Source organism: Lagopus leucura, unplaced genomic scaffold, assembly GCF_019238085.1.
Source record: "Lagopus leucura isolate 7727_CA_CO unplaced genomic scaffold, USGS_WTPT01 Super-Scaffold_73, whole genome shotgun sequence".
Classification (NCBI taxonomy): domain Eukaryota; kingdom Metazoa; phylum Chordata; class Aves; order Galliformes; family Phasianidae; genus Lagopus; species Lagopus leucura.
Genome location: NW_024962252.1, coordinates 17,045,061 through 17,061,960, shown reverse-complemented (window position 1 = coordinate 17,061,960; position 16,900 = coordinate 17,045,061). Strand labels below are relative to the sequence as shown.

Genomic DNA, 16,900 nt, shown 5'->3' with positions numbered 1-16,900 from the left:
TTATGCAATCTGTTACGGGTTCTGCTGTCCTTTTGGGCAAGGCATGGTCAGGGTTTATGGGTTCTGTGTTGCAGTCTTTGTAGTTTCAGACATTTTTCTGTCTTTGGAGAAGCTGCTGAAATGCGTGCATTGAATTCATTCGGAGTTTGCTAAAATTACAGTCTTTGAGATTGAAATTTTCTGTTTGTTCTAAGGGAATATGTAAAGCATTGCCAATGGCAAGGCAACTTTTCTATTCAGCCCTGCCAATGTACTCCTACCCTGATCTTTTCTCATGACGAAAGTAATGTGCTCCAACAGGCCAAATCCTTGTTCATGATCTAATGGCAGCTAGCCACTAATTTAACTAAACCCCAAGGATTCTTCCCACATTAGGGAATCCTCAAGTGTCATTAAGATACTAGAGCAGCTTTCTGGAATGAGGCGAGAGGTGAAACCACATTATGGGGATGGCCTATTACATACTAGTAGTCATGTTTCGATCTGGTCAAAATCTTTGCTGGGTTTCAAGGAATTTAGAGATGGTTTATTTCACCTTCACTTTCCTGAATGACCCAGGAGATCTGGATCTTAGACGTTCTGCCCATAGCCTCTGCTGAAATTCTTGACTGTGGTAGCATTTCTGATGAAGGCAACTGGTCGTCTGAGTCCAGACTGTGATCAGTAAACTTAAACAGCCTCCAAAAAGGTAAAGCCAATCAGCTGTGTTCTGCCTGTATGTGTTCATTGTTGCATTTCAGGCTATTTACGACATAATGCACTACTTTTTTATTATGTGTTGTGGACTATTTTTAAATAGATTTTTTTTTTTTTAAATTAGAGCCAAAATTTGCAGCTGTTTTTCATTTTAAATGCGATTGTTTTTTCTTCTTTCTCTTCATAGAATAAAGGAGAATTTAAAAATTGAAAATGTTGTGAAATGTGATAAGAAATTTCAGTGACATCAGCTAATGGTAGTATACTGAATCCAGAGCAATCACTGATTTTTGATAGGCCAGGCATTCACCCAGTATTTATATGAATTCTGAAATAAGTCATTATTTTTCCGACACGTATTTTTAATTTCTGTAGTAAATTACTGCTATGCGGCCTAAAACATTGGTGCTGATCTGGAGTCTTTTTCTCTATTTTACTATCTTCTCTTGCAAATCAGTTCTAATTTCCTCTAAGTACACACAGATAATTTTTAGTTTATTTGCCAAGTAAATGGGTACGAACAATCTGCCTGTTCGCGTCTGTTATCACAGCCAGATCCTTGCAGGAAGGTGAACATAACAGTGCTAAAGACAGAGTGATGTGAGTTTCTACTGCCATACAAATAACTTCATGCTGTGAAGAGATCCTCGGGGAGAATTTGTTCTTTACGAGGATTTCTGGGTTACCCTGTTAGTAGTATTCTGATTCAGCATCAAGATATCGTACGCACTGACTTTTGAGAACTTTTTGTATCATTCACAGCAAAGTTTGGAGCTAAAAGAATATATATGGGAAAATAATTGTGTATTCCAGGAGGAGACAATAAAAACAAGAAATCATGGCACTGTAATATTGTAATACTTTATATTCCACATCGTTCTACACTTTCCTATTAAATTTACCAAATGGTACAAGAGATATTTACAAATAACTGTCATAAAGCCTGCCGCATTCAGAATCAAACTGTTCAGTTTTAAAGTTCTGATAAAACTGCTTATTAGAGAAAAAAATGGGCATTTAAGACTCCAGAGAGTACTATTTATGAGCTTGCGGTATGTTGTTAATTTCTTCAGTGCTAGAGTAGTTGGTCAGGCTCTTTTGAATTGTAAGACTGTTTTCATATTAGCTCTGGAGGGAGAAAGGTATGTTTTCTCCTTGTGTGGCCGTTCACACAGTTCTAGTGGAACATGAGCCATAAGAGCTCAGCAAATGATTATCCTGTAGAAGAAGGCAAAAAGGATGAATTTTAAAAAAGTTCCAACAATTTTCTTAAAAACAAATAAATAAATAACTAAAGATTCACTCATTGCTGCTGAGCTCTTTAACCTGATTCTGCAACTGTTTCTCACGTACAGGCAAACGTGCGCTTGTCTGAGCTCATTTGGTTTTATTTTCCCATGTGTTGAACTAACACAGTTTCAAGAGCTATACAAAATGTTTTTTCAGTATAAGAGCTTTTCAGTGCGTGTAAAGTGGTTAGTCTAGATAAAGCCGTAAATTCCTACCATGTCATTGTGATTAAGCAGACTGTGACTACTGCGACAGCAACATCATAATTCTAAATTCTCCTATGCGCAAAGCCTGTTCTTGCCGTCTCTCTTACCTCCTTAAACATACATTCATGCTGCCTGCAAGTTAACGGTACAACTCCAAGGTCTGTGTAAGCCAAGTTTGCCTTGACTTGTTCAGTCTAGATGCAGAGTAAAACATTTCTTCTTGCGCACTGTTGTTTTGATTACTTTTTATGGCAGAGAAGGGAAAGGTTTATATAACAATAGACTTAAGTTTAAAAGGCACAATGGAGAAAACAGTTTTTAATAATGCATGCTGCTTTGTTGAAGTGTGTAAAGTGAAACTGATGAGAGTTAAATATCTTGTTTTTAGCATCGCCGTTGCCGTAAATTATTTGTAATGCAGATGTGGTTCTGGAAGCAATTGTTTCAGGAGATATGTGAAAACAGAACAAATAAATGATCCATGCTAAACATTTAGTAACACAATTATACGAACTCCCCTGAGTAGCCCTTCTGAATTACTGGAAAATTTCATGGGAATGAATTTGAGAATATACCAGGGAACTGAGGGTTAAAATGTAATAAGTACATTACTGAATCAGTATATAATTTCCACTTTGATATATAGACTTATTTTCTAAACATCTGTATTAATATGAAATTGTCATATATTCATGTTTTGTTATATGATATCGCTGCTGTCATATGTTATTGACAACAGATTCTTTTAGCCACACTATGCCTTTGAATTTTAGTTGAAATTTGAACGTGATTTTGACATTTTTTGTCATTTACACTAGATGTTTTATAAATGTTAATGTTCCTGAGACATTCTGGTGCTGAAAGATGAATTCTTTATGCACAGTCTCAATTATATATTTTGTGTATTCATACCAGGAAACTAGATTTTTTACATTTTCCAGAACTGCAGTTTTCATATGCTGGATCATTTCAGCAAGGCATCTGAGGGGAATACCTGTATTATACTTAACAATTATATGTTGGCTACAGCATACGCTGTGCTGTGTCATGATGAGGATGTGTCGAAGGATTATTCATTTGGACTGGAGAAAGTTATTGTCAGCAAGGAAGTTAGGGGAAAAAAAATAGTAATATTTGAATGTCATAACTCTGTATTTTCTTTAACTTAGGGATGCAGACTTGTTCCTGTTAGACACAAGAAAGGCTCAAGCTTCTGATGTGGGCTGGTTTGTGTTTGACATTACTGTGACCAGCAATCACTGGGTGATTAATCCACAGAACAATCTGGGCTTGCAGCTCTGCGCTGAAACAGGAGACGGTAAGGCCGTAACTGTAGCTTGTTGCTCCATATATGCTCTTGTCATCCTCTTGGCTGTGAACCTTTTCTGGATTGGTGTTTTTCAACTCTACTGGGTGGCAATTCATGGCGGGTTTATGAATGAAGAACACAGTCTTGTCCTGATGTAGTCATGATCTGGAAATTATTTATTGTTCTTAATTCTATAGAATATAGCAATTATAAAGCTAACTGAATCTAGTCAAATTAAATCAGATTTGGGATAAGAGCTCTAACATTAAAAATCAGGTTTGATTTTAATGTTCTTTCCATTCTACATACAGTCAGGAAGCTCAAGAAGATTTGGGGGATTTTTGGTTTATTAAGCTTCTAAAGATCCTTCTGAGGTGAAGTATGGAGAAAGCTATAAAACAGCTACAGGACTGAAGTGGCTTCCTTGCCACTAATACTGACATTGGAAAAAGGTTAATAATGGGGTAATGTGGAAATTGATTTTCTGTCTTTCAAAAAATTTTTTTATTTCAAAACATTTTTACCTGAAATGTGTCAAAACTTTAAAATCTTTAACATTTTAATTAGCTAAAAAGTAGAAAGAATCTTATTAAGTCTGAATAATAGCCATGATATTTTAAGAACAATTTACTAGACTACTATATTATTTACAGTTATGCTGTTTATTAAAAAGTGAAAATGCATCTCAATGCAAGATAATATTTTAGAAGTGTTCTTTCTCAGATTTCTTTAAAAACTAATAAAAAGAGAATTATGTGCAATTTTTTTTCTGTGATGGTTCACTTAATCTGCGCTACTTTACAAGCAAACTTTCAGATCTAGCTTTCTTGTCGAAAAGCTTTTTATGCCAAAGGTCAGGGGATCTGTGATGCCAGCTAATCTAAACCTTAGCTGACATAATGTTAATGAGTAGCAGAAGAAACCCTGGTGTAAGAATTAATACATTTTTTTTCTTCTTTCTTTGTTCTGGTTACGTTTCCTCATTGGTTTTGATCTGCATTTTCCCTCAGGCTCAACTGGGCTGTGAACAAAGTCTCTCAGAATTTTCCGGCAACTTCTTTGCCTTCTGGAGAGTTATGCAAAAACCTGCCATGGCCCGGAGTCCTCTGTTAGGCACAGTGTTCGGAAAGGCTTGAATCACGGTGGCCAATTTCACTTAAAATTGCCCAGAAAGTTCAGATACAGCCAGCGGAAAAGGAAGACATTGATCCTAAGTAGGCCGCCATGTTGTTGCTGCATTCAACATGTCTTCAAATGCCCTGCACCTGGCTGTGGGCTGTGTGGGGAGGCAGCCTGGTTTGGTTAAGGCCAGTTTTAAACCCTTAAAATTTTGGAGAGGTGACACTTCCGTCAGGCATCCAAATGAGGTGGATTGGCTCCCGGCCAGTTTTCCTGCTCCAGAATAAACTCCATCCATGACTTTTCTTTCTTTTTTTTTATTTCTTCCAGGAGATTCAAATACAGAAATTCTTGAAAATTAAATATCCATGAAAGGCACTCATTAAGAAACCCTGGAACTAGCAAATTGTTGATTCTAGCCTCAAACTTATATTCCCTCAGTAAACAGCCAGAAAGTTTGTACAGTTAAAAGAAACTTTTAGGTTAATACACTGAAGAAATTGTAAATGAACGGTTTATGTAAATATTTCCCCTGTCTTACTCCCAAGATCCGAAAGGTGATAGATAATTTTCTATTTTAAATACCAACGTCACAGGCAGGTTTACCTTCTTCACCTTGCTTATTTTAATTTCTCAACGCAGCTGCTGAAGAGAGGAGGGAATTCCCCTTTCCTCTCTTTCTGTTCCCCTTTTAGTTTATTCATGCAAGAAGACTGCCCTTCCTTATACGGACTAAAGTTTTCAAAGCTATTGGGAAGACCTGTGCTATACCACTTCAGCTTAGCATAAGGAAAATCATCCTTTTATGCTCTTACAATTTCGTTCTTAAAACTTTGTTTACTTTTATTGGGTTGCTGTTACTTCTGGAAGCTATTGGAAACACCAGCAGTTGAATGACACGTTTGTGTACAGAAAAAACATGAATTTTTATACTTGGTATGCAGTGGACTCTGTTTTCAACCCAGGGAACCCCACCCGCCTTGCCTCCAACCACTTCTCTTTGAATGCCCAAGGGGGTGATCAAAAGTAATGGAAAAACCTGCCATTGGCTCAGAGGAACTTCAGGCCATGAGGGTCTGAGGCACCTTTCTTCATGCCCTCGGCTATCTATAGAGTTAATGGAAGGTACAGGGATTGTGTCCCCATAACTGGAGAGACATTTATGATAAGACCTAGACCATGAACCTTTCTGTTGCAACAGACCATTAAACTAAATACTAAATTGGATTCCATTAAGTCAGAGGATTCATGTTTAGTGTATTCACTGGCGCACTGGCCAATAATCTGTAAATACGTACTCATTTTTTCAGATTTATTCACAGAGCACTTTTAAAATAGGGAAAAGGTAATTACTGAGACTCCAGGGTGCTACTATATTGTTATCATTATCATTAATAATAATCTTTCTTATAGTTATCTTTCAATGAGTTTTTAAGCAATTACTTGTAGAGATACATTTCTTTGGTGAAAGGTACATCCCTGAAGAAGGTACATCAATAATAATAATGTCTAAATGAGGAATTAAAAAAAAATGTAGCCATTTAATACAACAATGTGATTAAAAAAAACCAACAACAACAAAACAAAACAAAAAAACCCCCACAAACCCTTGGAGAACGTCTGGTTGTTGTAATTCATATTTTTTTCCTTTTAAAAATGCTGAAAAAGTACAAAAAGCCACATGACATCGGAATGCATTTTCTTTTTTTCTTTGAGACAGTATTTGGTATCATACGCACCATTTTAGCATGGAATGTAGACTTTTTCTCTTAATGGGACATTTTATTTTGAACAGTAAGAATAAAGGTTTGCATGACACATATGGAAGCTGTCAACATATAATGCACTGTTTCCCTGGGGCTGTGGTAAATTAAGGATCAGGTTTTTTTGATTCTCTTTTTTAATGTCTCCTCAACATTCTGCAGCATCTCCTTTGGCCAGTTCCCTCCTTTTGACACCAAAACTCTCCATGGTGTTTAAAACGAGAGGTGATCATTTTCACACTGATGGAAATGCGGGTGTTAGATGAATTACAGCATAAAGTCAATGCAGATGCAGAAACAATTTGAAAAGCTCTATGTGACGCTTTTTCTCTATGTATACCATATGCCTCCTAAGACTTAAAACATGTTCCAGTGAATCAGCACCTTTGTATTAACATATTTATAATTAGCCATCACTTCTAATGGAGGAGTACAAAAGCTGCAGGAGTTTTCCTGTTGCCGTTTCTCTCATTGCTGAGGAGAACTTAGCATTGCCTATGGAAAATGGGAAAGGAAGAAAGAACGTAACAGTGACACGGATCTCAATACAACGTTCTGGGTAACAGTAGGCAGGTATTTCTGTGCCTGTTCCTGAATCACTTTGCCTTGTACTTCATCAGGCTGTGCATCACATGGGAGAAACTGGGACTTTCCTTGAGAAGTCCAAGTTGATTAAGATGATTTCTATCAACATGTAGTCCTATAGCAAGTTTCCTTAGGCTTTCTTACTGTTCGAGGTAGGCAGGAAACAACAATCCTCAGCTCCCTGACAGCCTCTTCAGGTATTTATTTTTTCCTCAGAACAAAGAGAAACTAGAGCAAAAATAGGTTTCTTGATCCAAATGAATTCTGGGGAAAGCCAAGTCTTTCTCCAGTGCATATTTGGGAATACTACTACATGTTCCCCATGGAAGGGGGCTTTGCTCCTACTCCTGCAGGAAATACTCCAACAGTAATAGGGGAGATTCTAGGAGACATATTTTTGTATCATCTCATCTGAGGCTGGGCCTTTCAAGGTCCTTATCTTCTGTGAAGCCTACAGAGAGGCAGCATGAACAAATTACTTTCAACCAATAACAACTCGTGCCAGCACCATGGCTTTTTCAGGCAGTAGGCTGCTTACTTTCACACTGGCCTTGGCATCACTTTTACAACATTCAACATTATCACTCTCATCCCAAGGTTGCCCCAAGTCAGTCTTGGCACCTACCCACATGACCACAGTAGCTGGCACGTCCTCCAGAGGACACTGTTGTGTTGTTCCACTCAAGTCCCTTAGTGGAACTGATATTTACAAGGCAAAACATCAGAGTAATTTCACCTTCATTAGTGTCCTTATAGTGAGGGGAATATAGGCTATATATATATATATATACATATATATGTATATATATATATATATATATATATATATATATATATATACATATGGACTTTGGCAGGCAATAGCTCTGCCTAAATTCTGAGCCATCTGGAAGCCATATAGCCATGTTAGCACAGCACTGAACCCGAGCTAATATATCCTGCCCCTCAGCAGGTTTTATTAGCTTGGGCTCGAGCACTGCCTAAGTACAGCTACATGAGTTCTGGTTCAGAGCTGACTTTGGCCAAAGTTATAAGAGTAAATTAAACATGCTCGGGAATACTGTGGGGCACTGAGCTCTGCTGGTGTAAAATGAGCCAGAGAGATGACTCTCTTAGACTCCAAAACAGGGCAACTACATGGAAGTTGCCCCCGGGAGAGCCTGGGGACAGTGCCACGAGGGACAGTGGTACCGCTGATACTGGCCACAAGTACACAGCAGCACCCTGACACCCAAGCAGAAGGGACAGTTCATCTCCAGTACTTGGAGGTGAGCCTGGACACCCTGTAACTTAATCCAGTAAGTGTAAACCATGTTTCCAGCTGGGTCAGAAGTACCACCAGCATCTGCTTGTAACAGGCAATGTAACCATCCCATGTTAGTATGGGCATGCTTACTGAAAGCAGGAGTGTTGAAGAGGTGGGATGTGCTAACAGTGCATGCTGGTCCTGATCCTGCTGGCATAGCTATGCAACAATCCTCTGCCAGCCTCCCCAGTCAGATGAAGGATACATGTGCTTCTAAGCTCCAGTAGTTGAGTTAGTAATTAGTGTTGGTCCTCAGATTCATTTAGAATGTTTTTAAACTTTTATTCTTTGGTGAATGACTAATTAATCTCTCCTTGTTTTATTGTCTTCCTGAACGTATTTTTAACCGGAGAAAACCCCTTGGACTCCTACAGACGGTTCACGGCTTAAGTACATTAAATTGAAAGGATAAATCAAGTACTTAGGAAACATATTTGTGTATGATTAGATTCGATTTCTTGCATAAACATGCACAGTGCTGCCACATTTTGCAGCATATCATGGTTCCTAACATGTTCACAAATAATCCCACATGCTTTCTTCAAGAGCTTTATGAATTATCAAAATCAACACAAAAAGGTACGGAAAATTCCTTCAAATAAACAGAATAAAACTAACATTTTAAAGATTTTAGTACCAAAAGCAGGATCTTTAGTTTTGACTAAAGTTGAAAAGCCGAGGAAATGCACAGCAGACCATCCAAGACCACCTATTTTTCAGAATTCCTTGAAGAGTTCAGGGAGCAGAGAAGTCTATAAAACACATGAATCTTGTTTCAAAAGCTGTATTTTTTATCCATCTAGATAAATATTTCCAACAAAAGGAAAAAATTGCTTAACAGCTTACGGAGATAATACAGTAGAGAGGGTATGAAGTACTTTAGAGTTGTAGTATTGGGGATATCTTCCTTATAAATGGGCCATCATACTTGTGTTGTTAGCTTTTATCTTTTTAAAATAAATCTTCATTTAAGCTATTTTACAGCTGATCCCTACCTCTATTCTTTTGATTCTGTGAAATCCCATTGCTCTCAAGAGCACTGTTTAGGCATGAGAAATCAAGCAAATTTCTGTCTAATTTTGAAAACTACCTGATGATCTTTCCGAGTCAGAGCCTCAGGAGAGTTTCTGCTCAAATATCAGATGTTATTGGATCCTCTATACTCAGAGTCTTTCTCCAAGAGGCCTTCCCCTATCCTTATTGCAGAGATCACTCTCCACAAGAAGTAAACCATAGATGTGATGTTGGAATGCTTTTGTTGTTTGGTTTTGGATTTTTTTCTAGCAAATCAGAAATGAATTCCCAGCGTCACTGAAGTTCTCAATTCTATCTACAAATATGTAAGACTATTACCAAAATAACTACTGTGACCTAGAAGTAGTGGTTAATCTGTAAAATGTGTTTTGTGGCTTGTCGAACACTTTTGAAAGTAAATAAGTGCTTGTTTTTCATAACAAAATGAGTGGTTTGTTGCAGTTCTATGACTCAGGACAAAATAATGGATCTTGGACTTACTCATTGTCCTGTGCTGCCAGTGTAAATCTGGCCAAGATGCATAATGGCTGAAAGCTCTTGCAAAATTAGTGTCTGCTAAGTGCCTTACATAAAATATATACTGCCTGAGGAAAGAGAGCCAGGTCACAAATCTCACCACTGTCACTGGCATCCACACTGGTGATCTCAGAAAAAGTCAGGATTTTGAATGTCATGAAGAACGTGGTGATCTCTCCAGGTCAGGATTCCGAGACAGATTGTTTCTGAAAACTTGAAGTGTTCTTGCAATTCTGTTTGGAGCAGCTGGGGGGAAAATGAATTTTTAAGATGGAACTCAATCAGTTTACTAAAGGAGTTGTGTGCTGCAACTGCGTGTGACAGCAGAAAACTACACACAGGAGTCCCACAGCAAATCACTCCAGAGTGCTGATGCTGTGGGTAAAAAAAAACTTATGAAATTGTCAGGATTGTTGAGGAACTACCTTTAAAGCTGATTTTTTTGAAGCAGCTATTCCTTTATTATAAGGAGTCATAATGTTAAAAGGCAAATAATATTCATTCAGTTCAGTTACTCAGCCTGGAACTTCCATACAACCTTTTCTGTAAACTGCTAAGGGCACTTTACTATCAAGTAGAAAAAATGCCAAAAGTAAGTTTAAATGCCAAGTTAAACAAACACATCTTGCCAAGGACTCAAAATCATATGAATAAGGACGAAGGAGTTCAGCAGATTTGGGACACAGTGCTTTAAATGATTTTTTACTCTCCAATATACCTGTCAATATGGAGAAGAGACAATAAATTCTCATAGCAAGACTGAGAAGCACATGCCAGAATGAGAAATTCTCATAGCAAGACTGAGAAGCACATGCCAGAATGAGAGGAATATGAAGGCTCTGGACTGTCCCTGCATGAAATCTATCTGTTGCAGTTATTTATTTTTGCTAGGTGTAGTGCAAGTGCAGTGGCTAGGTTCAGTAAAGTTGACTGCTGGTTGCTTACAAAGTGTCTACAGGCAAAAAAAAAAAAAAAAAAAGATAATTGTAATGTTCAGATTAAAAATATGATAGAAGTATAAAAGAAAATTATTTTGGAATGCTTGCAGATATTTGATTCTTTGGAAACACCTGATTAGCAGAGATATACTTTGCCTTTTTGGTTTTACCAGCTGAGTGAACCATCAGGGAAGATGTGGGTCTGCATAAACCACTCAGTTGATTTTAGAAAATACTGGCCAAGTATTCCAGTATGGAACAACTGTGCTGGAGACACCTCAATTTCTAGTTGTCCTTGAAGCCAAGAGAAAGATTTTCCAAATGTTACTAGAAGTGATAGACTAAAAAAATGAAGCCCATCAATGCTTCTTGCTACAAAGACCAGTTCATGTTAGGGTAAGACTTTTTTACAGTATTCTGAAACCCATGCTGTAGAGAAAGGTGCATTCTACAAGGGTATGGCTTGGAGATGGAGCTCCTGCTATGGCAGAGCTCTCGATGCTTTTCAGAGTTGGGATACTTCAAAATATCCCCTCTTCAGAAATAGACAAAGCTTTTTGTTCTTAGCCTGAACAAGATCTCCCCAGTGTCCCACCTACACACTTTTTTCCCTTTTTTTTTAATTTTCTTTAAATAAAGGATAGATGTTCTGTAAATGCAAACTTTCTTTTGCACAGAAGCTACCAAAAATGAGACAACATATGTGGTTTGCATTTCCAAATTAAACAGTTCAGAGATCCTCCTCGGAAGAAATATAATGTCTCGAGGGTAATGTATATTTTGATTGCTTTGTCTTCTGAAAGTTAGAATTAAGCTAAGGTATATGATAAGCTGAGAGATAAGAGTTTAATGACAAACCCACTGAAGTCAGTACAAGTTTTCCTTTTGACTTCACTAGAAGCAGATTCAGTATATACACTATTCATGAAGTGAAAAAAAATGGATCCTAAAAACTCTGGCTGGCTGCTTAAAAGATCAAGCAAATAACGGAATAAAGTCACATAAACTGTTTCTCTGTGTAAAAAGGCTGTGGGTTACAGGCTTAATTTTTTATGGTATATCTCTATACCCTGAATAACTAAGTAAGCCCTAACTTGTGGAATCTTAATAGCCATCTCATTGCTGAAGTTTAAAGGAAACCCAGAGGAAACTTAATAATATTAAAAGTTGTTTTAAAGGGAGTTCACATTGGTTTGAAGGATATTTTGCTTCGCACACAATATCCACCATTGTAAATTCAGAGAACCTAGATTTAAATTCGGAAAACCTACACAGATCTTTACAGCCCTCAGTATATAAATCTAATAGTATTCTTAAAATGTCCACCAGTGAGGTATTAATCTCTTAGAGATAAAATTAAAATTCTGAAAGTCATTGGAACAAAAAATAAAGAAAAATAATATAAATATTCCCTCTAGAAATGAGAGGAAACTTGGAACTTTGTGGTAAGAGGTTGGTTTGTCCATGAATTGCAATGAATAGAGAATAGTCTGTACAGTTTTTCATATCTGACTTGCGACAGAAGATTTGAAAATATAGAAATTAATGTTGCTGAATTATTTAATAGTTATGTAAATAAATACATGAAAAGAAGAATTAAAGAAACACAAGGCTAAAAAGCCATTTAAAATGAAATCAGAAGCTTCAACAAATATATTTTTCCCTTGCAGTCAGAAAAGTAATTATCAAAATTGTTCTGAATATGTTGCCAATTACTCTACTCCATAACTGCTAACTTTCTCAGTTCTTCTCCTGCCTTTGCTGGGCTCTCTGTCACTGGAAACATCTTAAACCAATTTAAAGTGCTACACCTGAATAAACATGTTGTAAAAGTGTTTATGTATTGAAGTGGGTCAGTTCAAGGTATGGTATTTGGCTGGAACTTCTAATTTCTCTTTTTACTGCAAAAAGGCTGCCAGAAGGAGGAAGTCTGAGCTGAATTAATACATTTGTTACAGTGGAAGTAGAATGGAAACTACTTTAACCACAAATCAAACTGCCTCTTTCATTTACGCCAGTGATAGAGTTTTTCTAAGAAATATAGACTGGCGTACAGCCACTGTGCGTTTGTGTTTGAAAAGGAAACCTATATGCTTATGTCTATAAGGCCGATTCCTATGCTTATTTGTAAGTTCTTTTTCAGGGTGAAGGAGCTAACAGTGTTATAGATTTGTGGGGCAGATGCTCCTTTGTTGTCCATGTGACAACCTTTCCAGGCAGCTTAGCAGAGTTCCCAGTATCGTGATGCTGTGCGGGCGGTGCCAGTGCCCACACCTCCCATTTAAAAGACCTCCGTGTCCCCCACCCAGCACAGCTGCACAGCTTCACATGACACTGTCTCATTTTCTGATGGTTGAAGGGCTCTGCATAATACACATATGCACAAAAGCATTTATGCTGCCAAAATAAATTCTGTTAAGAGCAAGGGTTTATTTGCTAAAATGTCACTGATGCAATTTCAGTGAGTTGTTTTGCTTTCTTTTCTTTTACGGAGGTTCAGATCCTATAATATAGTGAGGTTACCACACAGTCCTGGCTGAACAAATATCTTAAAGAAATATGCACATCTCTCGGGAACAGAACCAGAGTCAATAATGTCCATATTTCAAATCCTGTTCTCTGGAGTGACTGAACTCCTTCCTACCTTTACTACTGAATGAACATCAGTTTGAGTAACACTGTACGATATTTGTTTTTAAAGTAGAGGTATACTTATTATCCACACTTCTCTTTGCTGCATACTTGCTTTGGGGATATAGGGTTTCACATCTGACACCCAAATGATGCAAAAACTAGATGACCGCATTACATTATCCTTTTGGTAGCCTATAGACTTTAATGGGCCTCGTTATTTTTTTACTTCTATAGATGTGTACAAGAGACTGAATTAAAATATCAGTGTATTGAATAAGATACGTAGTGTACGGAGACTATAGTCTTATGCAATGGCAAACTACTTGAAAGCAGTTGAATTGTTGAATTTTTTTGCCTTTTAAGTTTTCTTCAGCAAAAGGAGGTGAGGATTTCTTGTTGTGTAACTTCAGGATAGTGGACAGAATTCTTATCATGCTTCAGTCAGAGGTGGAACTCCCACTGTGGCTTCAGGAGGGGCAGAACCACACCTCATGTATGCAACTTACAATTTCCATTGCTTTATAGGTCGGAGCATCAATGTTAAATCTGCTGGCCTGATTGGAAGGCATGGGCCTCAGTCAAAACAGCCATTCATGGTTGCGTTCTTCAAGGCAAGTGAAGTGCTTCTCCGTTCTGTCCGAGCAGCCAACAATAAAAGGAAAAACCAGAACCGCAACAAATCCAGTAGTCATCAAGAGTCTTCTAGGATGCCAAGTGTTGGGGGTAAGACAAAACTACTAGTCTCTGATTTACTAGTCTCTTTACAGTAGTTATGGCACTTGCTCAAATGTGGTGGAGTCACAGCTGGTCATTGGCTGAACTGCTGGAAACTGTTCCTGCTCTATTTCTGTCTGTCTCCACAGCTTTCCTTAAACCTCTTTTGTTATGTCAGCCGTGAACATGATCTAGCTTGTGTGAGTCAGTTCACCTGTGTGTATCATGGGTTCTTGACAATGTATTTTGGAAAAGGTGGTATACGAGCTTGAAACTTGTCCTGTGTAACAGGCAGCTGGATGAGATCCTTGCTGCACGTGAAAATGAGGCAGAGAGAGGGCTGTCCCCCAACTGCTTCACGAGAACAGTAGTAGTTCTTCGTTAGAGTCCAGAATAAATTATTTTCCAATTCTTTCCTGAAATGCTCTTTTCATCAAGATGGTAAAGTCACTTTCTAAATATTCTCTCTTTTGACCAAATAACTCCACTTTTCAGGGACAGAATGTGAAAATGTGTCTTTGTAGAAGTGTGGCAGATCTAGTACCAGTATATCAAAACCTCAATGCAGATGCAATTCTTAAGCTCCACCTATAAGCAAGCGAATTAGTATCTTGCTGTGGAAAGAATTCAGCCTCGGAGTGAAACTCAACTATTTGTGAACATTCACTATGAACATTATGCACTACTTTAGCCCATCTCAAAACCTCAAAAACAAATGGCAGATTAGAGACCCAACTCATGGAATGTGTAAGCCCTTCCCTGATCTTCTGTACAAGGATAACAGCCTTAACAACCACAAATTGCTATTAAGCTGGTAAGGAAATCATAGAAATCACTTCAATAATCTATCTTTCACAAGTAAATCACAAGGTTTACCTAGTGATCTACAGGAACTAAACATCACTTTAAGTTTAAAATGAATATTAAAATATATTCTGAAATAAAAGTTTTTACTTGCAGTGTTTGTTACCACTTCAGTAGTGTACTCAGTTTTATTTATGTGTGACTTATACGTAGAAAAAAATACATACTGCTTTTCTATTTACAGTGGTGGACTTGGAACATAGGGATTTCTGAAATACCTATCTTAGAGGCAGGCATGTGTTCCCTTTTGATGATCCTAGGTTTTGTAAAGCCCCTGACATTTGTAAAGGCACCAGGAATATCTGTTTACAACAACAGTTGTGTTTTTGTTATTTACCTGCTGATTTACCTCCTAATGCAAGACATAGTTAAAGTAAACGACACACTGATGGGCAAAAGTCACCATGTGATAGAGGTCGTTGTTTGCACACTTATTCCACAACCTAATATCTACTGCATTTTTGTCAAACTTCCACAGTGAAAAAGGAAGCTAAATGTTATATAACCAAAGCCAGATAGATACGCTGCCATTTATATGGCACAGAATTCAGTTATATTTTTCTTTGCATGCTAATCCCAAATTTACTTCGGCCCTTCCTTTTCTCTTTACTTTTCTCCTTTTTCTCTCCATCTTCTTCTGGTTTTTTTTTTGTTTGTTTGTTTGTTTTTGTTTTGTGTTTTTTTTTTCCTCTCTTCTTTTTGGCCCTTTCTTTCTTCCCCTTTGCCTTTTGTCTTTTTTATCTCCTTTCTTTCACATGTTTCTGGACTCAAACAAATATCTTCACTATAGTCTCAGTACATCAAAAAGGACAGCCCTTCTAGGCAGCTCAGTTCTTCCACTAGAAAACACATTTTTGAAGTATTCATGAGGATATACACAAATGCAATATGGAGAAAATAAAATCTACATGCATCAGTTATTCTAGTAGCTGGGCAGATGTTCACAGATTTGGCATCAGGATCCTCCTACCACTAAAATCTTCAAAGGAACATGAGCTCCTTGTAGCGCATTCAGACTGCGCCTGCCTGCTATGCACAAAGGATTAAAGTGTTTATTACTTACCCAGTTATATTGTGGTTGAGCTGCAGTTAAAAGGAAAAAAATAAATCAAAACTAATGAATTTTTTTTCCCAAAGTGCTTCAAAAACTCTACCTTGAAACGAAGTCTGGCTTTTTTTTCTTCTTTTGAATGTTACCTGAATCGAATTACAGTGGAATTAGGCACTAGAAAATATCTATATTTAAATAAATAATGATGATTCATACTATGAAGTTCCACAGTAAACTTACATAATATTTTGTCATGCGCAAGGACTGATCAAGAGTTCTTGATTAAACTAAAAGCATACAGCTTTTTGAAAACTCTTGATGTCTTAGAGTGACCTGCCTTGCTTCCAGTGGCTATTCCAGAAAGACACAGAACTTCTATAGGATGTGGGCATATATTTTGACCCTATATACCATGGGGCAACTGTGGATATCTGACATGGCAGCAGGTAACTAACTACTTGTGGAGAACTGAGCTGAACCTTTAATGCCTATCAGTCCATTAAGACCTAGAAAAATGTCACAGAAAAAAAGATAGTATTTATCATTAAAAAGGAAAGAGTATTTTATTTGGGTATTATAGCTTAGAAAGCGCAATTTACCACCCATGGTGATACTACAACAAATTATTTAATATTGCAAATGTTTATGTCTTGACTTGTGAACAGCTTTTGATACTATCTCACTAGATATTCTGGAGCCCAGCTGCATTCAACAGAAGGGAGGAAGGGAGGAAGGGAGGAAGGGAGGAAGGGAGGAAGGGAGGAAGGGAGGAAGGGAGGAAGGGAGGAAGGGAGGAAGGGAGGAAGGGAGGAAGGTAGGAAGGGAGGAAGGGAGGACGGGAGGAAGGGAGGAAGGGAGGAAGGGAGGAAGGGAG

At 37.7% G+C, this 16,900-nt stretch overlaps 1 protein-coding gene across 2 annotated transcripts in view; it reads left to right on the top strand.

Annotated features, from left to right (window-relative positions):
• BMP5 (bone morphogenetic protein 5) overlaps positions 1-16,900 on the top strand; it is a 53,264-nt gene that overhangs the window by 25,775 nt on the left and 10,589 nt on the right. For both annotated transcript variants that reach the window (XM_042895152.1, XM_042895151.1), the window contains 2 exons: positions 3,362-3,510; positions 13,923-14,120. In XM_042895152.1, coding sequence (XP_042751086.1) covers positions 3,362-3,510; positions 13,923-14,120 — 347 coding nt within the window. The remainder of the gene's footprint in view (positions 1-3,361; positions 3,511-13,922; positions 14,121-16,900) is intronic.